The 23,063-nt window shown below is 51.4% G+C and overlaps 1 protein-coding gene across 4 annotated transcripts in view; it reads right to left on the bottom strand.

Moving 5' to 3' along the window:
• Positions 1-22,850, bottom strand: part of PCSK7 (proprotein convertase subtilisin/kexin type 7) — a 30,084-nt gene extending 7,234 nt beyond the window's left edge. The window contains exons 1-12 of one of the 4 annotated variants that reach the window (XM_080642863.1): positions 22,765-22,850; positions 21,063-21,197; positions 20,114-20,593; positions 18,632-18,766; positions 17,874-18,039; positions 16,551-16,641; positions 15,435-15,489; positions 14,857-14,995; positions 13,424-13,524; positions 10,755-10,922; positions 10,221-10,328; positions 9,245-9,347 (exon numbers count right to left, since the gene is read on the bottom strand). In XM_080642863.1, coding sequence (XP_080498989.1) covers positions 9,245-9,347; positions 10,221-10,328; positions 10,755-10,922; positions 13,424-13,524; positions 14,857-14,995; positions 15,435-15,489; positions 16,551-16,641; positions 17,874-18,039; positions 18,632-18,766; positions 20,114-20,581 — 1,534 coding nt within the window. In that variant the 5' untranslated portion in view covers positions 20,582-20,593; positions 21,063-21,197; positions 22,765-22,850. Of the gene's footprint in view, positions 1-9,244; positions 9,348-10,220; positions 10,329-10,754; positions 10,923-13,423; positions 13,525-14,856; positions 14,996-15,434; positions 15,490-16,550; positions 16,642-17,873; positions 18,040-18,631; positions 18,767-20,113; positions 20,594-21,062; positions 21,198-22,478 lie in introns of all 4 variants that reach the window. The other 3 variants (XM_080642864.1, XM_080642865.1, XM_080642862.1) reach the window with 3 other exon arrangements.
• Between the last annotated feature and the right edge of the window lie 213 nt (positions 22,851-23,063).

The raw sequence follows: 23,063 nt of genomic DNA, 5'->3' as shown, positions 1-23,063 counted from the left end.
ATGGATCTCTATATTTATCCTACTTGGAATTCAGTTCTTTGAGATCCCTGGATGTGTAGGTGGTGTTCTTTGGTAAATTTGGAGAGTTTTCAGTCATTATTTTTTTGACTTTCTTTCTGCTCCTGTCCTTTCTGTCTGGTACTCCCATTACACATATATGGGTTCACTTAATGGTATCCACCATATCTTTAAGACTCTTCATCTTCTTTATTCTTTTTTCTGTTTTTCAGTTTGCATACCTACCAATCTATCTTCAAGTTCACTTATTCTTATTCTGCCAATTCATATCTGCTGTCGAATCCCTCTAGTGAATGTTTTAGTCATACTTTACAACTTCAGAATTTCTATTTAGTTTGTTTTTAATAATTTCTATGTTTTTATTGATATTTTCTATTTGATGCAACATTATCATCAAATCTTTACTTTTTTCTTTTGTTAATCCTCACCTGAGGATATTTTTTCCTTTGATTTTTAGAGAGAGTAAAAGGGAGGGGGGAAGGGAGAGGGGAAGAGAGGGGAAGAGAGGGGAGAGAGAGAGAGAGAGAGAGAGAGAGAGAGAGAGAGAGAGAGAGAAACATCAATGTGAGAGAGACATATCAATTGGTTACCTCCTACACATGCCCTGACCGGGGCTGGGGATTGAACCTGCAACCTAGGTATGTGCCCTTAACCAGGAATCAAACCCACAGCCCTGCCCTAACCGGTTTGGCTCAGTGGATAGAGCATCGGCCTGAGGACTAAAGGGTCCCAGGTTCGATTCCGGTCAAGGGCATGTGCCTTGGTTGTGGGCACATCCCCAGTGGGGGGTGTGCAGGAGGCAGCTGATGGATGTTTCTCTCTCATCGATGTTTCTAACTTTCTATCCCTCTCCCTTCCTCTCTGTAAAAAATCAATAAAATATATATTTTAACAAACCCACAGCCCTTTGGTCCAATGGCCAATACTCTAACCACTGGGCAAAGCCGGCCAGGGCTCAAATCTTTCTCTACTTAATCATGACTTCTCTTCTCTCTCTATTACATGTTTATAATGGCTACTTTAAAGTCTTTTTCTAATAAATGCAAGATCTAGCCACTCTCACAGGCAGTGTTGTCAACCAAGAGTCCTACAATCCAGTAGTTATCCTTCAAAGACAAAAGCAAAATAGATACTTCTGGATAAACAAGGTCTGAGAGAACTTGTTGTCAGCAGACCCACCTTATAATACTAAATGAAGTTCTTTAAGCTGAAAGGAAATGGTCCCAGTTGGCAATTCAAATCCAAAGAAAAAAAGAAAGCACCAGTAAATGTAATTGTGTCCTTATAGAAGCCAGTTTAAGTGAATAGTATCTCCTTCTCTTAACTGATTTAAAAAGCAATTACAGCCTGGCTGGTGTGGCTCTCAGGTTGAGCGTCAACCTATGAACCAGGAGGTCACAGTTCAATTCCCAGTCAGAGCACATGCCCGGGTTGTGGGCTTGATCCCCAGTAGGGGGTGTGCAGGAGGCAGCTGATCAATGATTCTCTCTCATCACTGATGTTTCTCTCTTTCTCCCTCTCCCCTCCTCTCTGAAATAAATAAAAATATATTAAACCAAAAGAAGTAATTACATACAATTTGTATACAATGTACATAGGAATGTGCTATACTTGCAATAACAGCACAAGAAAGGTGAGTGGGAGCAAGGCTGTATTGGGCTAAGAAAACGGTTACATATGGTAAAGTAGTCACCACGGTGTATTACTGTGTTTGTAACCACAGCTGTAATATTTATTTATTTACTTAATTCTTTTTTCATGTATAGGGCATAATGTCACAGAAGGCCATAGTATCCTGCCACCCGTGAGGAGTAAGCCCAAGTTGCTGTTGGATGTGTTATACACAGAGGAGCCATTCTTCAGGCACTCTGCTCTCTCCACACCCAAGCACAGGTGTAATATTTGTAACACACCAAAAAAGTGGGTAAAGAAAATAGAGCTACATGGGAGTAACATTTCTGTATCTCTGGAATTAAGCTGGCACAAACCTGAAGCAGATTCTGCTTTCCCATGTTTATATAAAATATGGAGTAGCCACGGCAGGGGCGAGACTGGGTCTGGAGTGCTTATGATGTGACAGAGCAGTTCCCTACCCGCTCCTCGCCACCTTTGTCCTCCACTCCCCAGGAGCAAACACCTTTTATTGATTTTAGTTGTTTTCTTCTGGGATCTACCTTCATGTTTCTAAGTAATAAGCATGTATGGCTATTTCATGGTTTATCAATAAAGGCACTGATTGTTGACCTTCGATTACAGTAGATAAGGACTTAACTTCAAGCCCATGTCTTCTCCCTACCTTGCCCGATCCTCTGCCTTCTCAAAGTAATTACATCACAGCTTTTGGATAGATCAGTGGTTGGCAAACTGCGGCTCGCGAGCCACATGCGGCTCACGAGCTGCGGTTTGTCGCTCTGTTGACTAATGAGTTTGCCGACCACTGGGACAGGGGCTTAATCACAAGGAACAACAACAGCCTGTAATTATTGGAATTGAGAGTCTAGGTCAGTGGTCAGCAAACTCATTAGTCAACAGAGCGGCAAACCGCAGCTTGCGAGCCAGTTTGCCGACCACTGGGTTAGATCAATATTTTGTTTAACATACAATGACTTTACAAATATATGGAATTAAGTCAAGTATGTACAATGATGATATGTCATTTCCTGACTAATTTGCTGTTTTCCCCTCTAGAGTGAATAACTGACCCGTTTTTTGGTGAACTTAAATTCACATCCCTACCGTTACTTCTTGCCAAACTTCACAAAAGAACCATTTAACTCCTCTGGATACTATTCTTCAAATGAACAAACAAGTCAGAGGCTCCTCAGTACCATTTTCCCACTGGAGATCTCTCTGGACCCTTCTGCCCCGTTTCCACCTGCTGCATGGCTGTTGGGCTGGGACCTTCCTCTGCCTCCCACTCGGCTTCGCTTCCTCTCTGCACCCTCTCCCTCTCCCTCCACCCCATCCCTCCCTTGCTTGCTTTCCTTCCTTTCTAACCTTTTCTTCTCTTGGTTCCTCTTCACTGCCGAGGAGCACATCTCCTAGCGCTTTCAGACCAACAGAGCACGAGACTTACACATCTGAAAACATCCTTCCTTATCCTGCCTTCCCATATGGTTATTAGTTAGGCTGGGTTTATTGACTGGAAAAATTTTCCTCCAAATTCGGGAGGTATTTGGAGCACTTTTTCAAATAGCCAATGATCCTTATTATCTTTAAAAGCCAGTCGGAAGCTCTAACCATGGGTGGAGCTTTCCACTCAGTGGGCTTCCTTAAAGTGAACTGGACTGGGACAGGACTGTTTCATGGAGGGGCCCACATATCAGTATCTGTGTCTTTTGATAAGGGATCATTCCATTTTTCTTTTTTGTGTGTGTGCGTTAATCCTCACCCGAGGATATTTTTCCATTGATTCTTAGGGAGAGTGGAAGAGAGAGGGAAAAACAGAGAGAAACATCCATCTGAGAGAAACACATCAATTGGTTGCCTCCTACACGTGCCCTGACCAGGGGCCGGGCCGGGGAGGAACTTGCAACCAAGGTACGTGCCCTTGACCGGAATCAAACCAGGGACTTTGGTCCACAGGCTGACACTCTATCCACTGAGTTAAACCGGCTAGGGAAATCATTCCATTTTTCCAGAGAGGAAGTTTCCAGTCTCCTGGCTGCCAGTGCTCTTGGATCCGAGCAGCTGCTGGCTGGGAAAGGTTTGCCTCTCTCTGTGTAAGTACCGCTAGCTAACCAATTTCACCCCTAGGGCTCCTCTCCGTGTACTTCCTGGCTTTCACCATACCTGGGTCCCTGGCTGTGGAGAATGAACTTCCCAACTCCTGCCTAGATAAGGAAGGGGCTAAAGATGGGAGTAGGTCCTTGGGAGTCCTCCTCTTAACTGATCCCTGTTTTTAGTCTTATACCTCATCTCTGTCCTCTGCAGTGCGCGGGGCCTCCAAGTCCTTCCTGTGCCTTTGGGGTTCTGTGGTGTGAAGGGCTTGTTTCTTAGCATCGCCCTTGCGCGTATTTTGCTACTTGATTTTCTTAGCCCTGCTCACTTCTCCATTCACTTCCATCTTCCAAAAATGTGATGAAATATCTCATTTGCTGTGGTCTCCTCTCTCATTCTCTTTGTCCTTGTGCTTATGCCATTTTTATTCCTTTATTCTTATTTTGGTGAGGTTTTGGGAGAAAGCAGAGATAAAAGCATGTGTTCAATTTGCCATCTTTAACCAGAAATCTCCTGTCCCATTAATTATTCCACCAGTTGCAGTCTAGCTCCTGCCCTTCTGAGCGCACTCAAACAGCACGTCCTTGTGGCCTCGCTGATGAGCCAGGGACACTTTCCGCCCTGTCTACGCCCTCTCTCAGCACCACTGTCCTCGGTGCCTGTAACACTACCCTCCTGACCTTTCTCCCACTCCCAGGAGATCTCTCGTCAGTTGTCTTCTTCAGAGGCTCCTGGGTCCTTTTTTATCCTTCATCTATCCGCCAACCTGGGAATCTCACTCTTCCCAGACTTTTTTCTTCCCTTTTTATGCTGGTGACTCGCAAATCATCACCTCCAGTCTAGACCTACACACTTATTCATTCAATTGTTTCTTGGATATAACCTTTAGATGACACAGAGGAGCCTAAAACATAGCGGAGCCAAACTTCCCTTCCGGTGCTTTTCACTCCACCACCCTTGCCGGGATCTGTTCTTCCTCCTGCATCCTTAATATCACTTGCTGGCATCACCATCTAACCAGTTGCCCAAGCTAAAAACTTGGAAATAATTTGACTTATATATTGAAAAATATATGAAATATTTATAGAAATACATACATTGACATATAAATTTTCATTATAGGAAACTTCAAACATATATACAAGTAGAACGGATGATCTCAACACCCAAGCTTATTATGACTATCTGGCTAATCTTATTTATCAGTGATCCCCACTGCTTCCCCTTCCCAGATTCTTTTAATGGACTCTATAAGCCTCATATCATGTCATCAGTAAGGAGTTAATAACATCTCTAAAAGCTAAGGTCTTGGGGGTCTCTTTGACTGCTCTTCTCCCTTACTGCTAACATTGATTGGTGACAATTTATCTCAAAGGCTCCCCTCAGACTTCAAGACACACTGGCCACTGGCCTCCTGCCTGCACTTTCAAATCTTCCTCTTCCCTCACTCCCCACGCTGCAGCCAGACCACAGGACCTGCAGTTCCCCGGAGATCCCATTGGCGGAGATCCCATCGGCGCCCCAAGTGTTACCCTTGCGGCCTGCAGTCCCTTCACCACCTCTTCTTCCAGCTAGCTTGTATCCTGACGCTTGTCATCTTGACTGTGGTGCCTCTGACACCCCCACCGCATGGACTGTCTTCCCTCTGAATCACAGAAATGTCATACAGTGCCTGGGATGAGGTAGATCACACTGATTTGTAGAGCGAATGAATCAATTAAGGACATTTCAGGGAAATAAATGAAAGGTTAAATTGCAGGAGAGGACAGGTGAAGACCTGAGGAGAGGCAAGGGACACAGAGGGATTGAAAACTCCAGAGTCTAAAGTTTGGGAGGCTCGGGAACAGTAATGGCAAGAACAATGGGAGAAACTTGAAAAGCAGACTGGCTTTCCAGAGGTGATAAGGAAACCAGCAATTTCGTTCATGTCATGTATTGGTGGACTAGCCAACAGCAGACAGTGACCCAGGAATGGATAAATGAAGAAAACAGCCATAGCATAGCTGGAGGAGAGCATGAATGCACAGAGGGCTGTCAATGGTAAATGACAGCATCACGGAATGAAAGGGAAAGGGACCCAAAGAGCCCTGTGAGTGCTTGTCTGTGAGCATGTGCACACAGTGGCATTTCTCTTTATATATATATATTTTTTATTGATTTCAGAGAGGAAGGGAGAGATAGAAACATCAATGATGAGAGAGAATAATTGATCAGCTGTCTCTTGCATGCCCCACAACACTGGGGATCGAGCCTGCAACCCGGGCATGTGCCCTGACTGGGAATTGAACCATGACCTCCTGGTTCATAGGTCGATGCTCAACCACTGACCCATATGGGCCAGGCCACAATGGCATTTCTTATTGGTCCATACAGGGACTGGGTGGTTCTTATTGGTCTCTACAGGCACTGGGTGGTTCTCATTGGTCTATACAGGCACTGGGTGGCAATGTATGTGAGAACACTAAAATTAAATGAGTTAATACTTTAAATGAGTTAATACTTAGAACAGTGCTTGGCACATAAAAAGCACTCAAGTCTTAGTGGATCATCATGTTATTATTTGGCCTTTGGTAAGTAAGGGTCTTTTTCAACTCTTACCCTCTGACCAGAAGACCCCAGGGCTTTCTTTGCCCAGGATCTCGGGGAAACTGTGAAGATGCCTATCCTCCCTGGTAAGAGATCAGAAGAGATTCGCTCTAGGACTCCTGTGCGAGCAGTGGCAGCTGAAGTCCCCCGCTGCCCTGTCGCGAAGAAATGCCGAGGAGGACCAGGAACCTGGGGTGAGCCCAGAAGCACTTGTGTCTGGGAGTGGGATGAGCAAACAAGAAAACAAGTGCCCCAGGCAGAGCTCCGAGAAGAGGCCATGGAGCAAGGAGGTCATGGACGCTGGGGGCGCAGAGAGGCTGCCGCAAGGGCCTCATTAATAGGGTCACAGCAACAGGTCGAAGGATGAGCTCTGAGCCAGCCCTGGGGTCCGACCAGGAGAATATGAATGAAGTAAAGTGAGTGATGAGGGGAGGGCGGGGGCTGTAAGAGATCAACCAAAGGATTTGTACGCATGCATATAAGCATAACCAATGGATACAAGACACTGGGGGCGGGGCAGGTAAAGGCATGTACTGGGGGGTAGGGGAGGCCGAGGGGAGGTCAATGGGGGGAAAAAAAAGGAGACATATGTACTATTATTTGTAATACTTCAAACAATAAAAAAAAAAAAGAAGTGTTGCAAAACAAAAAAAAAAAGTGAGTGATGAAGCGAAGCGTCAGCGGTCAAGAGAGGGTGTGACACAAGCAGCAATGGCTTTAGATGATTCCTTTGAAAAGGTGACAGGCTGAAGGGTGGCGGGGACTTTAATGTGTTTCCTGACAGGCGAGCGAGGATGTATGAAGGCAGGAGGAGGAATCCGTGGAGAGGGTGGTTGGCTGGAGTGGGAGGAGGTGGAGAAGGGAAGGAACAGGATTCATGCCTAGGCAGTGGGCTAACCACACACTCAGGCTGCCAATAAGGATCAAAGGAAAGTGCAAGTGGTGTTCAGGAACCTTCTATAAATACACAGACTCTCCTGTGTTGTAGACAATCCCCCTGAACCCCATTCTCTCCACCTTTCTGGTGGAGAATTCAGAGGAATCTGATCTAAAGGAACCCAGGGCCCCCATCCCTTCCCTGTGTCCTCCTGCCAATGGGAAGAAATAAAAACCTGTCTTGCTCTAAAGCTGCACTGCCCAATATGGTAGCCACTAGCCATATGGCTATTCGAATTTAATTATAAAGTTGTTCTTCAGTCCCACTAGCCACATTTCAAGTGTTTAACAGCCTCCTAGGGCCAGTGGCCACGGCGCTCAGCACAGAGAACATGCCATCACTGCTCCAGAGTCTTCGAGGCATTTCCCCTCCCTTCTATCTTGTCCTGTTCAGCTCCCTGCGCACCAGAAGTCCCTCTCCAGCCCTCACACGGAATCACCGGAGCTTGGTGGAAAGACTTCAGTGGGGTTCTAGGGGAGAGCCTTCCTGATGGTCTAGGACTAACTTGCTCAACGTTCTATTAACCGGACATACTTCCTTCCACCTCCAAGGACACAGACGTGTGCCTTCTGCTGTCTCCTCAGGGCTACTTGATCCCCACAGAGGCGGCGACACCCCCAGAGCTCAGACACTAGCCGAGTCCTGCTGGCGCCCTCCGCGCGGACGACAGGCTCCACCAGCCCAATTTCCAGGGTCTGCACACTCCGGCTTCGTCCTCTCTCCACTACCCCACCTATAGTCTCCTTTGCCCAGGACAACCTGGTCTTTCTCGTGCTCCCTAACGACAGACAAGCAGTAGCCAGGTGCCTCTATACCTGAGGGAGCTTGTCAGACATGCTGGGCCACAGCCCTGGGTAGTGGGAGCAGAGGATGACAAAGCTGGAAAGGACCCTGACCCTCCTCTAAGTCAACCCCTCACCTGACAGATGTGACTGTGGGTTACTGTGTTACTAAGTGACAGGGTGCAGTCCTGGGGCAGGAGTTAAAGGGCACACCATCTCCAAGACACACGAGTGTCCAAGACAAAGCCTGGGTTCCCATGAGCTGTGTTCCTGGGACTGCTCCTGAACTGCCCACCCTGGCCGATGCCTCGTGCCCGTTCCAAGGTCCCTTTTAGGAAACATGCAGAGAATGGCACTCATGGACTTCCTTCCACCTAGAGGGAACCAGGCACCCACTGACATGGTCAGGGAGACTGGACACCTTCTCCTGCGGGACGCTGCCTGACCCTCCTTTCTGAGCTCCCTCGGCTGCTCATCCTCTCGTAGTTGCTCTGGGTGGATCACTTCCTGCGAATTCGGGGTTCGAGTTTGGGCACAGCACATGACATGCTTCAATCTTCATAGAAAATAGCCAATAACTGTCAAATTCCTCAAGGGACAGGAAGTCCCCGAGGAGCTGGAGCTGGGGACATCACGTGGGAACTCTGGGAAAGTACAGACACTCTCCTGGGAGGCGCCCAATCTCTGTGCTCAACACCAACCACTGACTTACAGCCCTGGGGATGGTGAGACGGAGGCGGGTCAAAGGGCAACCACAGCCCGGGGAGACCCCGTTCTCCTCTGTCACCCCCAGCAGGCCCCTGCGACTCTCTCTGTATTAGCCAAGGTTGAGAATCAAAGAAATCTCAACTCCTTCACTTCATCCAAAGGCCACTAGGATGACGAGAACTGTCTGGCAAGTTCTCAGCTTGGAATGCAAAGGAACATCTTTCAACTCGTGCCTCATCTCCAGGCCCAACCCTGCTCCCCAAAGCCTTTCTCATCAGTGGCTCAGCAGCTCCTTTCCTCTCCCAGCGACTGGGAGGAAGGCCTTGCAGGGCCGCGGGCAGCCACTCAGAAGCAGCAACATGCCCTAAAATGGCCATGGACATGCCACAGGTTTGGCTGAAGCTCAGCTCCTAAAGGAAGGGGTAGAGCCCAGGGAGGGTGAGTTCCCCCTCGCCCCGCCCCAAGATAAACCCCCTTTCTGTGGACTACTTACCATTCCACAGTACCTCCAGGGAGTGGGGGGACAGTGGGATAGCCTTGTTCTCTTTTAACACAGGGCTGACGTAGGAAGCTAAGTAAGGGACAGATGTCCAAATCTGTTAAAGGAAAAGGGGAGATGGTGGATGAACAAACAAGACTGGACTCCTTTTCTTTCTCATCCATTGATCTTCAGGGCCCAGATCTATCTTTCCTGTCCTCATCACCTTCTTCCATTCCTGAGGCTCTTGCGACACCGAGTGCTCCCTATGGCACCGAATCCAAAACCAGAGGAAAGGGGTGTCCAGGTGGAAGATGAGAACCAGAGCACTGTGTCCCAAGGGGTACCAGGTCCCAGCACTCCCTAAAAATGCTCTGGAAACTTCAATGAACATGCTGAGCCTGCTTCCTCATTTGTAAAATGGGTGTCAGCTGGGATGAGGGTACATAAATGAATGAACATTTATTTAGCACTTACAAAGTGCCAGACAATGGTGTCCAGGGTGGCGAACATCCAGCCTGCGGGCCGTTTAAGGCCCATGATATCATTTGGTTGGGCCCTGCCAAGGCATTAGGGGTGAGGTAATTAAATATTTGATCAAATATAGTAGGCTAATTTTTTTTAATATATATATTTTTTATTTCAGAGAGGAAGGGAGAGAGAGATAGAAACATCAATGATGAGAGAGAATCATTGATCAGCTGTCTCCTGCACGCCTCCCACCAGGTATCAAGCCCAAAACCCAGGCATGTGCTCTTGACTAGAATGGAACCTGGGACCCTTCAGTCTGCAGGCCAACGCTCTATCCACTGAGCCAAAGCGGCTAGGGCAGCAGGCTAATTTTAAGTTGATAATTTTATATGGCCCATGAATGATGTTATAAATATCCACATGGCCCTTGGCAAAAAAAAGGTTCCCCACGCCTGGATAGGCAGTCAGCCCCTCCCTTGGTCATTCCACGTTACTCCCTGCCCTGCTAACACCTGTTCACCTTGGCTGCGTTAACGAGTCTCCAAGCCTTGAGCAGGCCAAATCCGTGCTGGTGGCTATGGCTGAAGCCTGCCTCATTGGTGATCCAGTCTGCACGGCGATCCTCGTACTGAGGACAGAGGTCCCGATTAGTCTCCTGGATTTCCAAAGTGATCTCAACAACCCATCTCCAGCCTCCCTGTTCACCCTGCTGCTGCTCCAATCCAGACTCTCCCACTAAAGCCACTGGTTATGGGTTCCCCAAGGAAAGCTGCTCCATGATGTCACCACCCCAAAGGCCTGCTTCCAGAGAGGGAGCCAGGAGTCAGGCTCCAGTGAGGAAACCCGGCCAGAGTTCTCCTCTGCAGGTAAAATGGCACCATCAGAAATAGGTACCAATGAGTTGAGGTCTCTGGTGACGGACTCCCCACCCCTGTTCTATACCCATGCGACTCTGAAAGGCATTTGGCACCTAACACCTGGAATCTGGAAGTCCTCGAGCCAGAACTTGGGGGTCGGCTGGGCCAGTTCACGTGTTTGCCTGGTGGCATCTCACCTGGGTGGCTGTGAAGACAATGATGTGCTGGACATCACGCCAGGTAAGGCAGGGCCGCACCTGCAGCATGAGGGCTATCATGCCGGCTGCCAGGGGGGCTGCGGCTGAGGTGCCTGTGTGGCCCTCAGTGCAGCCTGTGCCCTTCTGAAGGTCCCAGTCAGTGGTCACCTGGGCAGTGGGACAGGAGGGCACTGGGTTAACTGTGCTCACGGCACTGTGGAGGGCAGGGTATAGACTGGCCCATCCTTTGGGAGAGCTGAGTCTTTGACCGGCGAGAGGCTGCTAGCAGGTCAAGATGAAGGAGATCCTCAGCTCTGGGCCTCACAAGGAATCTCAGGAGATCCGAGAAGGGCAAATGCAATTGAAGAGGTACTTAGGGTGGCTGGTTGTAAGGGAAAGAGGGGGAGGCATGTGTGGCCTATGTGCTGGGGACAGTGTGCTGATACCTGCTGCTCCAATGATCCAACCCCAAATTTCCCATCCCAGCCCCCACTCCCAAGCCTCCAGACCCCACAGCCATTCCAGACAGAGGAAGTGGGCAGGAGCTCCCGGGCCCGGCTGGAGCTGGGACAACAGTGACGGCACCATTCAAGGAAATCCAACTTGGCGGCTTGGCGATAAGGAGCTGCAGTGACATCAGTGCAAACAAAGCGCGTGTGTTCCCAGGGAGAGAGGTTGTCCCTGCCCACCCACAGGCTCGGGATGGGGCCAGTGTCTATACTGCCTGCCTGGCTGGTGGAAACTGACAGGACAAGCTGCCTCACTGCTCTGGGCCTAGTGCCTCAGGACGGCTTTTAGGAGTCCCCCTTCTCTCCCTTTGGTGCAAGCGGGAGGTGGGAGAGGGCGTGGGGAGGGGAGATTTGCCTGTGAGGGGAGAGATGGCATCTGTCCGGCCTCAAGCTCTTTCTCTGCTATAATGGACCCTGGAACCACACAGGGATGAACTGAGGAGACCCTGAGAATCTCCGAGATGCAGCACAATGGGTTTAGCACAGACCAGAGAATTTTCTTCTTCCAACCCTCTCTTCTGGGCCAGATACCAGGGCCCTAGCTTGTGCCAAGAGCTGCCCTTTCTCCACTGTACTCACTGCTTCCCTCCCAGCTATTAGAGCAGCTGCCAGGAGGTATAATTTTCACCCAGACACGGCGCACTCCCAGAAGGAAAGGAAGAAACTCCCAAGTTGTCCTCAATGAGTGGGAGGCCTGCTTTGTGCCAGGGAGCAGACGGATTGTTTCCTGTTAAGGAAACAGCCTCACAGTCTAGTATGTGGCTAAGGTCTGGGAACTTGCCGTGGTGGCAGGAGCCCCAGGCAGCCAGAGGGAAGTCCAGGGAAGTGCCCCCGGCAGCCGAGTGGTGGTGGCATGTGCCTCCACACCCTGCCCTCAAGGAAGACAGCTTCGCCAAGCTGCTCACTGACCAGACACTGGCAACGGGAGCCTTCCAAGGCAAAGACATCCCAAAGATGGAAACTCGGCGAAACACACTCTCTCTTCACTTCTGGACAAGTTACAGTTCTGATGGAAGGTGGAGGGGGGGTAAGAAGTGGAGCTGAGTTAGGAGGACCCAAGTCACACCCCTCAGAACAGAATAGACTGACGATGATGCCTGGGAGCTCTACTGGTTCCTGGCGGGGGGGCAGGGGGGAAAGCAGGATGAGCGGTTCTGGAGAGTTCTGCCAGGGCACCAAGAGCACAGTATGTTCCTGCTCTTGTTCCGAGCCCAGACTGGCCTGGTGGGGGGATGCCGTGCACCCAGATCCCCGCCTGCTGAGCAAAGCCTTTCTTCTCTCTTCTTTAGTCCACTCCCTCTTCTCTTCTCCCCAGGGCACGAAGGGGGGGGGGGGGTCAACTGACCCAGAGCCTTGGAACATTGTGTTAACCAGAATCATTTACTGGCAAAACAAAACTTCAGTTTTGGAAAGGGAATCTGGCCCAGCAGGAGACCTCCCACCAGGCCAGGAAAATCTGATACCCTGGCTGCAGCCCAGCTCAGGCCAGGCAGGCCCTTCCCCTTTATTCCCTCTATTCCCTTCTGGGCAGCAAGGCTGCAGGGAGCTCTGGGAGGATGGCCAGAGACTTGGCATGAAGACCTGGGATGAAGCTGGACCAGCCAGGCACAGGCACTAGGCCCTGAACCCTGTAAAGGCTCCCAGAGCTCAAGGCTCCACTCTCTCGCTTGCTCCAAGCTCGCGTTTGCTATGGCCCCAGTTCCAGGCCCCAGGGAAGAGCTCCCTCTTGGGCCGACAGTCAGTCCCGACTCCTTATCCTGCCTGTCCCAGAAACAAAACCACTGCTTGCTCCTGAGAACAAAGGTGCCCAGGAGTAAGTAAACACCAGAATGCACAGGATTTACATAAGGGCTGGAAAACAACGAGACGATTTTTTAAGCGCACAAAAAGTAGCCAAAGCCCAAATTCTACCAAAGAAAGGCACTTCAAAGAAGTTCTGTCATCAATGTGACACTTAGCAGTCCTCTAACAGTACATAAAATTAACTTGTAAGTTAAAATTTTAGAGATAAAAACATTTTCCCTGATTATTCCGAGCCTCAGCTCTGCCCTCCAGCAGTGGCCCCCCAGTCACAGGTCTGTGAGGGAAGATGCGGCTGAGCACAGGATGGGGGTGCAGGGTTATGGGCCAGGGGCCAGGAGTGCATGAGGGGGTACTTACAATGCTCCTGAGCATCTTGTCCCCACCGCTGAAGGTGACCGCCAGCATGGACGCACACTCCTCTGCGTAAAACGGCATCCGTCCGTCCTCATCCACAGCACCTGGGGGCAGGGCAGGGATGGGAGCTGAGACGAAAGCCGGTAATAGCAGAGTTACCTTTCAGTTACCAGCTAGAGGTGGTCCTGAGTTTGAAAAATGATTCAGTGGCCCAAGGGCCTTGAGTGTCACACTCCTCACTTGAACAGGCCCCGTCAAGTGGCAGAGGGTGTTCTGTGCCCTAAATACTGTTCTCGCAGTAGGCTCGCCCCAGGATACCACCGGGGCATCCCACCTCCGCAACCCTCATACACTCACACACTCATTTTCCTTAGCCTTCAGTGTCAACAGTGTCACACACACGTGAGGGGTTCGGGCCACGAGGAAAAGGACAGTCTGATCTCAAGAAGTCTAAAGTCAGGGCGTAAGCCAGGTAAAAACAGAAGTACACTGGGCAATGCTGTGGTGGGAGCACAGGATGAGGGGCAGGAGGCAGGTGGGTCATGGGAAGATGGCAGAACGGAAGCTTAACCAGCCGTGGTGGGTGCAGGCGGCAGATTACCTCCACATGCTGGGCTGAAAGCCTTGTCAGGCATGGCGACTTCCAAAGAAGCCGCGAGAGCAGGTTGAGACCCTCGCACTCTCTGACTCTCAGGGAAGGTCCTGCTCACACTCAGACACACAGAGGATGGGGCTTCCCAAGTACATTCTCCTTACCGGTGAGTCGCACACTCACACACACACACATGCATGTGCAAGCCAAGTACCTTCATCACAGAGTGACACACTCACCAGGATACAGTCCCTCACCACAGAGTGACACACACACACCAAATCCCCTCACCACAGAGTGACCCACAAACCAGGATACAATCCCCTCACCACAGAGTGACCCACAAACCAGGATACAGTCCCCTCACCACAGAGTGACCCATAAACCAGGATACAGTCCCCTCACCACAGAGTGACCCACAAACCAGGATACAGTCCCTCACCACAGAGTGACACACAAACCAGGATACAGTCCCCTCACCACAGAGTGACCCACAAACCAGGATACAGTCCTTCACCACAGAGTGACACACACACCAGGATACAGTCCCTCATCACAGAGTGACACACACACACCAAATCCCCTCACCACAGAGTGACCCACAAACCAGGATACAATCCCCTCACCACAGAGTGACCCACAAACCAGGATACAGTCCCCTCACCACAGAGTGACCCACAAACCAGGATACAGTCCCTCATCACAGAGTGACACACACCAGGATACAGTCCCTCACCACAGGCACACACACCAGGATACAGTCCCTCACCACAGGCACACGCACCAGGATACAGTCCCTCACCACAGGCACATGCACATGCACACGGAAGCACAGGGGTACTACCTATGGTGACCGTGTAGATGGAGTTGGCGTAGCCGTCATAGTTGCAGTTGTCGTTGTGCTGGCCCCCATTGCCACTCGCCACCACAAAGATGCTCCCGAATCCCTGGCGGCCAGCGATCACCCCATGTTGCAGGGCGGCCTGAGGAGCAAGAATGCCCGGGAATCAGTTGGGAAACTCATCAGACTTCCACCTTCTTTACAGACTGCCCTGTCCTCCCCTTCTAGAACAGAGCACAGCCCAGCAGCCTGGGCCAGGTGAAGAGGGTTAAGGTGGACACAAGGAGAGGAGGAAGCTGGTAGTTAAGCAGCTGTTGATGGATGCACTCCGCTCATCAGAGCGGGGAGGCCAGAAATAGGGAGCCATCTGAGAGCCTGTTCCCTTTCTCTCAGAACCTGTGACCCCCCTCCACCCTCCTGTCCCCAATTAGGAATGCTCTTCCGAAAGGAGGTGCCGGATCAGATGGCACAGGCCTGGCCCTGAAGATGGGGTGGGGTGAGGGAGTGACCTGCATTGTCCCCCTACAACTGAACGGAGGGTGTGCCCTGGGTCTCCTTCAGGCTTCCTGCAGGTCAGGTACCTTTCCAAGCTGATGAGGGCCATCCACTGTCTTCCCATCATCATCTGGGCCCCAGCTGTGGAGAAACACCAGAGGGAGGGCCGGAGCCAGGCTGTGGCGCCCTCCCAGGTCCCCAGGCTCGGCCAGCCGCCCCTGCCTGGGCTCCTGCTCTCCTCTCAAGGTTCCAGGTCGGGCCTCCCATGATGAAAGGTCAGAAGGGTCAAAGATTCAGCCCCCACTCCAAAGTGGAAAAGAGAAGTGTGTGCTGAGGTTCTTATCCTTAGAAACTTTCCCAGTTTAGGACTACTTTAACCTGCTCCTAAAACCCTTCCTCAGGTCCAGGAAGCAGGGGACAGAACATCATGGTGGACAGGGACAGGGGGCACCCCTCTGGATTTGGGATCTATGACTAGGCCTGATGGAAGAGCACCCACAAGGACTCTCCATTCCTTCTCCAAGAGGAAATGACACTGCGGATGTCATGGATTTAATGGAGGTACTGGCTAGGGAGAACAGGTGCCATCAGTGCCATGGGGGCAGCCCAATCTGTTTCTCCTTAATCTCACCTGACCCAAACACAACCACAACCTGAAGCTGTAGGTGTGTTTGTGTGCAGGGCAAGGGGACTGGTGCTGGGCACTCAGCTTGGCTGGGGAAGAGGAAAGCCCACTTGCTCTCAGAGGCCGATGAGCTTATTAAAAAGCTGGTGCACTCCTCATGTGGCAACCTGATGACTGGGGTGACATGAGGCTTAAGACCAGCCTTGGGCAAACTACGGCCTGCGGGCCGGATCCGGCTGTTCTATCTGGTTCTCTTGCTCTCCCCTCCACTCCTTTACTTTGAATTTATATTAGTTCACACAAACACTCCATCCATGCTTTTGTTCCGGCCCTCCGGTCCAGTTTAAGAACCCATTGTGGCCCTCGAGTCAAAAAGTTTGCCCACCCCTGCTTAAGACTAAGAACCCAGTGGCTGGGGATCTGGAGAAAGGAGGGCAATGGGCTGATAGGCTGAACCAAAGGAGCAGACCCTGCTGGAACCTGCTGGAGTCAGCTCATTTTGCTGTTCTTTTATTGGAGAATTAGTCTCAGGTATCCAAGCCTCTGGCCCTCTCACCTGTGCCTGGCTCTGTCTCACCTGCAACTGTAGATGTCATTGATCTGATAGTGCTTGTTGAACGCCACAGCCTCCATGCTGTCTGTCAGGGGTCCATCTAGTAACCGGATACCTAGGCAGCAAAGGCCACATTAGCTCCTCAAGAATGCTTGTCCCGAGATGGGGACCTAGAGGGCGGGGAGCCATATGTGGAGATTTACTTTTCCCCCTAAGTGCGCTTGTGTTCTTTATACCATGTGTATGTACCTATCCTGAAATACTTTTTAAAATATAATGCTAAATCTTAGACTTCAAGAATCATGGGATCTGGTGGGAAAGGCATAGGGTAGAATGTAGGTAGCCAAGTTTCCCTATTTGCATCCTTAATCATGTAAAACACGGGTGTGCTGCTTGACACATAGAAGGCGCTCAATAAAAGGTACTCGTTACCATCAATTATTCCCATGTATGCCTAATTTCACCCTCCAGAATGGGTGGCCACGTCCTGTGACAATGTAGGGACCTAAGGGGCTTTCAGAAGGGATTTGGACCATGAAGGCTTCTGGCTCCCCGCGTAGCCTCATTTACAGAGGGCTGCTGCCCTCTGCTGGAGTGTAGGAGGAATACAACCAATTTAGTTGGTCTTAGCCAGTGGTGGGCAAACTCATTAGTCAACAGAGCGGCAAAACGCGAGCCGCAGTTTGCCAACCACTGGTAAGCATTTGGTGCATTCTAAGCATTTACGAGGAATCATGGGGAGGGCTTCCCCATTCATTCCCTTCACCTTGGGCTTGATGGACAAAGCCTGAGAGGCGAAGGAGCCACAGAACAACCCCCAAGTGGAGGCCAGGGCTTCTCAGATCTCTTGAAAGGATGGAGAGCAGACAGCGACCATCAAAAAAACTGGGAGCTGGGGAGCTGGAGAGCTGGGAGAGGAGCCTCCACAGACGCGTGGGGTCAAGGAGGAAGGGCAGATGAGAAGGTGTTTGGTAAATTGCAAATACAAGTGTAGCACACATAAGTAAAGGAGGTATCATTGTAATGAGTTGGGGCACAACCAAGATCAGAAAAAGGGAAGAGGCAACTGAGCAGGTGGGACCGGGCTCCATCCTGCATCAAGAGCATTCCCACTTTTAGCAGTTTTATACGGTGGGACTTGCTGCTAAATGCATACCTAAAACACCACTGCATTGAAAAAAATACCAGTGAACTGATTTGTCCTATAGACCTTTATTATAAGCTTATACTTTGTTCTATGCTGTGTGTGTTGAGGGTCGGACCAAGGCAGTACACAGCCGGGGGCTGGGGTAGGGAATGAAGACTGCTATCACAGGGGAGACCAACTGAGGCTAAACTGGAAGGTACCTGCTATGCGACTCCCATATGCCACTCCCACTGCGCAGAAGCTGTTGTTAGGCACCGCAGCAATCTCTCCCGCACATCGAGTGCCATGATGGTTGCCATTCTCCACATCCGGGTGGGGCATGGGGTCAGGGTCATTAGAGTTGAGGTCATAGCTGCCCTCAGGGCTCTGAAACATTGTGTGGGGGCAACATGTGGTCACTAACTGGTTCTAAGAGGTCAGATCTTAGAGCTCAGGGAGGGAGTTTGGGCTCCAAGCCAGGGCAGCAAGACCATCTCTCTCTGAAAACCACATGGGCTACAAGATATGAGGCAGGACCCCAGGGCAAATCTGAGAAGTGCCACCATTCTTAGGAAATTTCTCTCTCGTCCATTATAGAAATGTGTCCAGAAAACTGCTCCACCACGTGGAAACCTGGGATAAAAACAATGTAGGGCTACGTAAAGGCCAGGCGTTAGAGAGGAAGGTGCTCAGAACAGTGTGGAGAGGGCAGTTGCCTAGGGCTCTACTCCTTCTCCCCAGGGCAGGGAGCTGCGACAGGACCTGGTTAGTATCACCTGGGACCCTCTCCCTTACTGAGATAGAGCCACTCCATGTCTTAACTGCCAGTCTGGAATGCTGGCTGGGGAAGGAGAAGATGAACACCATCCCACCAGGCCCTTCTGTTTGGCTCTTAGACCTCTAAGAAAGGGGACAAGCTTGAGGCATTATGAAGGAGGTGAGAAATGGAGGTGGGAGGGGTCACCCCAGGGCCACTCACATAGTTGGGTGCAATATCCTGGATGGTGTGTTCCACTCCATCATCCACTACCACCACAGTCACCCCTCGCCCCGTCACGTTGCGTTCCCATACACCTGTCACGTTGATGTCCCTGCCGGGGCTCCGCCGGTTATTCTGCAGGACAGACAGGGTCAGGAACTGTGTCAGGGCCTTGGGAATCCAGGGACAGATAGCACAGCTCACAGCAATGCGGCCCCTTTCTCCTCTTGGCTGCCATCAAAGAGCCAAGAGGTCCAGGTGGGGGCAGAGTCAAGGAGGGACAAGTGAGAGCTTTGCCACAACCTAGGTAAACAGCAAAGGGTGGCAGCATTCATGGGCAATAAAGATGAAATGGTAGGGTGGGGGGTGGGGCGAGCTAGAAGGGGTTAATGGGGGAAATATGTAATACTTTCAACAATAAAGATTAAAAAAAATAGATGAAATGCTGGCTAGGCTTAAGGTTGGCTAATACAATTATTATGCTCCATAATGTATATTATAACAGTAGAGGCCCAGTGCAAGAATTTGTGCATAGGTGGGGTCCCTCAGCCTGGCCGATAATCGGGGCTGATGGGGGCGGGGGGTGGCCGTCTACTGTAGGGAGGGACCGTGGGAGGTTGGACCTAGCAGCAAGCTAACAAACGGCCGATTTCATAAGGAATCGGGCTCCCTCCTCCCTCCTGTCTGGGTCCGGGGTGCGGGTGAACCAGATTTGGGGCTGACGGGCCCCAGCAGCAAGGTCTGGGTCAGTGCATGTCATAGCTACTGGCTGGTCATTCTGGTCACTCTGGTTGTTGGGTCATAACGGTCGCTTAGGCTTTTATATATATAGATTATATTATGTTAGTAGTTTACACTATAAAGTGTTTATCATGTATTAGGGACTCACATGTTAATTCATTAATCCTTACTACCTCTACAAGAGGTACTTTTAAATTCTCCCAAAAATAAAATAAAATCTCCCATTTATAGAGAAGGAAACTGAGGCACAGAGAGGTTAGGCAGCTTGCCCAAAGGCACATGCTAGTAAGTGGCAGAGCTGGAACTTGAGCCCAGGCAGCCTGGCCCCAGCACCCAGGCCCTGACCACTGTAGCCCACGGGCTCTCTAGAGATGAGCACAGGGAAGATGGAGCCCGAGGAAGAAACACACCACCGAAGCCCACAGAAATGTCTCTGCAGGCAAGCTGAAAAGTCCAGGCAAGCTGAAAAGTAATACAGTCAAGAGTTCACTAAAGAACTGGATAGCCTGGTCGGGTAGCTCAGTTGGTTAGAGTGTTGTCCAGATACATCAAGGTGGCGGGTTAAATCCCTGGTCAGAGCACATACAAGAGTCAACCAATGAATGCATAAATAAGCGGAACAACATACTGATATTTCTCTCTCTCAAATCAATAAAAAAGTAATTAATTAATATTTTAAAAAGAGAATTGGATATCCAGAATCTACCCATCTGAAGCTGAAAGCTGTAGGGCTGGACTTACCAGGTGCCACTGCTGTGGGTATTTGGGGTCATTGAAGTGGACGCTGCGCTTGGCTCGCTTTAGCAGTTTCTGCTCTGAGTGCCAGTGCACAGCTTCATGTCTGGCTAACACGGCCTCTGCCTGCTGCCGGATGGCATCTACCTGCTGGTCTGACTGGTGCCCAGCTGGGTGGACAAAGAGGTAGTGCCCCTGGAGCTCCCCGATGCGCCCAGCATTCACCAGTCCTGCTGCCCGGGCCAAGGCATCTGCCTTTTGCTCCACAGTCTCCTCCTGTCCCTTGCCTTCCAGGTTGTCCAGATGCACAGCCCAACTCAGCCCCCCTGGGCTCTGGGCCTCAGGCCCACCTGTCCTTGCCAGGCCCATGACCCAGGGAACCAGTAAGAAGAGTCCAGCTAATTCCAGCCAGAGGCAGGTGGGCAGGCCCAGGGGGGCATCCAAATGTGGCACTTTCTGCCTCCCCTTCTGCATCAGAACAGTAGGCTGCAGACAAAGAGAAAGGACATGGGAGATAAGACAGCTGAGAACTGCAGGATCTCAGAGGGGGACGGAGCATCAGGGTACAACTGGAAACCCCAATCCGCTCCTTTCAATGAGGAAACATGTGATTCCCTCTTTGTATTCAAATTTATCTCTGACCAACAGGGATAGCGCCAGGTGGAGTGTGGGCCAGTACTAACCCCAGCGAGCACCTCCACGGTGCAATGGACCAATGCCCACCTCACTAGGTAGCCAAGCAGCACGTCAGTGCTAACAGGCACCATGCTGCTCTCTCCAGTGTTGCCATCAAAAGGGCTCAAAAGTCCCACCACTCCCACAAATTACTGGCAGAATCAGGACTGTTCTTTAGAAGAGACCCTCCTCCCTTACTTGAAGATAAGAATCTTTCCCCAGCTGACTTCTCGGCCAGCTGTCCTCAGGGCTAACTCCCCGCAGTGGGCCCCATTCCCACCTGGACTCTACACGAGGTTGCGCTCCTGGTCTGGCTAACCACCTCACGCTCATTTTGTGCAATTGGAGAAAACGCATCACTTTCACGGTGAGTTCTGTTGACTCTGAGCACAGACTGCAGACCTGTGGATAGACCCTGAGAAAAAAAGAAATTGTATCCTCCCAAACTCAGTGGAGCAAACAGAGGCTCACCATGAACTCCAGGACCTGCAACCAAAGAAACTGCCAGTCATCAAGTATCACTTCCAGGGACCTCAAGGCATAGACTGGAACAGAACGGGGCCAGGAAGGCCAAATCAGCACAAAACCAGAAACTCTACTTCTTGTCCTAACATCGTACCACGCTCTCTTCTTTCTTTTCTTCCCAGAGGCCTAGAAGAGGCTTGAACTGTTACCAAAACTCCACAACTGACTGGTGTGGTTCAGTTGGTTGAGTGTGATCCCATGCACCAAGAGGTCCCTAGTTCAATTCCCGGTCAGGGCACATGCCCAAGTTGCAGGCTCAATCCCCAAGAGGGGGCTTGTAGGAGGCATTAAAAAAAAAAAAAAAAAGTAGGTAGCAATGCTTCCTAGAAGCCAAGGTGGTAGTTAACTTCCTGATTTCAGTATCAGAAGGATGCCAGGGGAAGTGAGAGTGGGCAGGAGGCAGGGGAAATGGGGAAAATCCGAGAATGCAAACGCAGCAGAACAGGCATCAGGGCAAGGGGGCAACCAGGAGAGAAGAAATGACTGGCGTGCAGCACAAAAGCGCTGCCCTTGGTCACTAGCTCAGCAGGTTGGCTTGGAAGGGAAGGCTCAGGCTTCAAACCCGGGAATGCCATCCATGGTTTGGCAGAAGGGCCAGATTAGAACTAACTGGTGGGCTACGGTGGGACAGGAACAGGTGAATGGGTGCCCAGCATGGGTGCATCTGTGCGTGGCTGGGCCCCAGTGGAAGCCTCTGCCCTCCGCTGGTGGGGCGCTGAGGCAAAGCTGAGTACTCACACAGATGCCAAATGGGTCTGACTCAAAACATTACAGAAAAGTGGGTGTTTTCCCAAAGTCTCTTTGGAAAGGGAGAAGGGAACTTTGACCATCTAACACTTCCCTTCAAAGTTCTGAATTCCACATCTCCTTTCTGTTCCTTTGCGGTTCCCAGCCATGTTCTTCTCAAAGTGCTCCCTGCCTTCCAGCAGCCCCCACAGTCCCAAGATAGCCGGGGACTTGGCCAGTGTGCACACCTACTAAGTAAAACAAAACCTTGTTCGTCAGCCAGATAAGGACACACCTAGGCAGTCTCCTTCCGTCTCGGGAGGTGCAGGTTCCCGGAGAAGAGAAAGCTGACCACACTCGTCCTTCCCTCCAGCCGGAGTCCTCTACCCCCCAGGCTTCCCGGAAAAGAACCGTGAATACCCCCGAAAGCAGGTCTTAGCCTCACCCAACTGTTGGCGCACCCCGACAGCTCTCAGGTGCCAAGGGAGAGGAGTAACACGGCAGCCAGTCCAGGTCCCGCTCCCCAGAGACTCCCGCGCACACGCTCCGCGCCCGGGACCCCCGCGCCCCGCCACAGCGCCTCTCCTCACGGGGACCGCGCGGTCCGGGCTCGGATCCCGGGCGCCCCCGCCGGACTGAAGGCGCCCTGTGCAGCGCCCTCGCCCTTGGACCCGGCGACCCGCTCCGGGCTACCGACTTCCTAGCTCCGTCCCGACCGAGCTCCAACTCACCGGCGCGGCCCGCCGCCTCCCTGCGGAAACTCACGGCTTCCCGGGTGCCCGAGCCCGTGACAGCGGCGTCACTTCCGCCCGGCGCCACAGCCAATCAGCGCGGGCGCGGCCGCAGGCGCCGGCGCGAGGGCCGACCCTCGGGCCTCTCCCGGGAGCAGCGCGCGCCGCGGCGGCCTCCTCGCGGGGCCCCGCCGTCTCCAGCCCCCGGGGATCTCCCCAGAGGCGTCGTCTTCCCCATGATGTCCTCTGGAAAGGGCATTTCGGTTGTGACCTTTACAAGCACATCGTTCCTCTCCTCT

This window comes from Plecotus auritus (genome assembly GCF_963455305.1).
Source record: "Plecotus auritus genome assembly, chromosome: 9".
Lineage (NCBI taxonomy): Eukaryota > Metazoa > Chordata > Mammalia > Chiroptera > Vespertilionidae > Plecotus > Plecotus auritus.
This window is presented reverse-complemented; position numbering and strand designations above follow the sequence as displayed.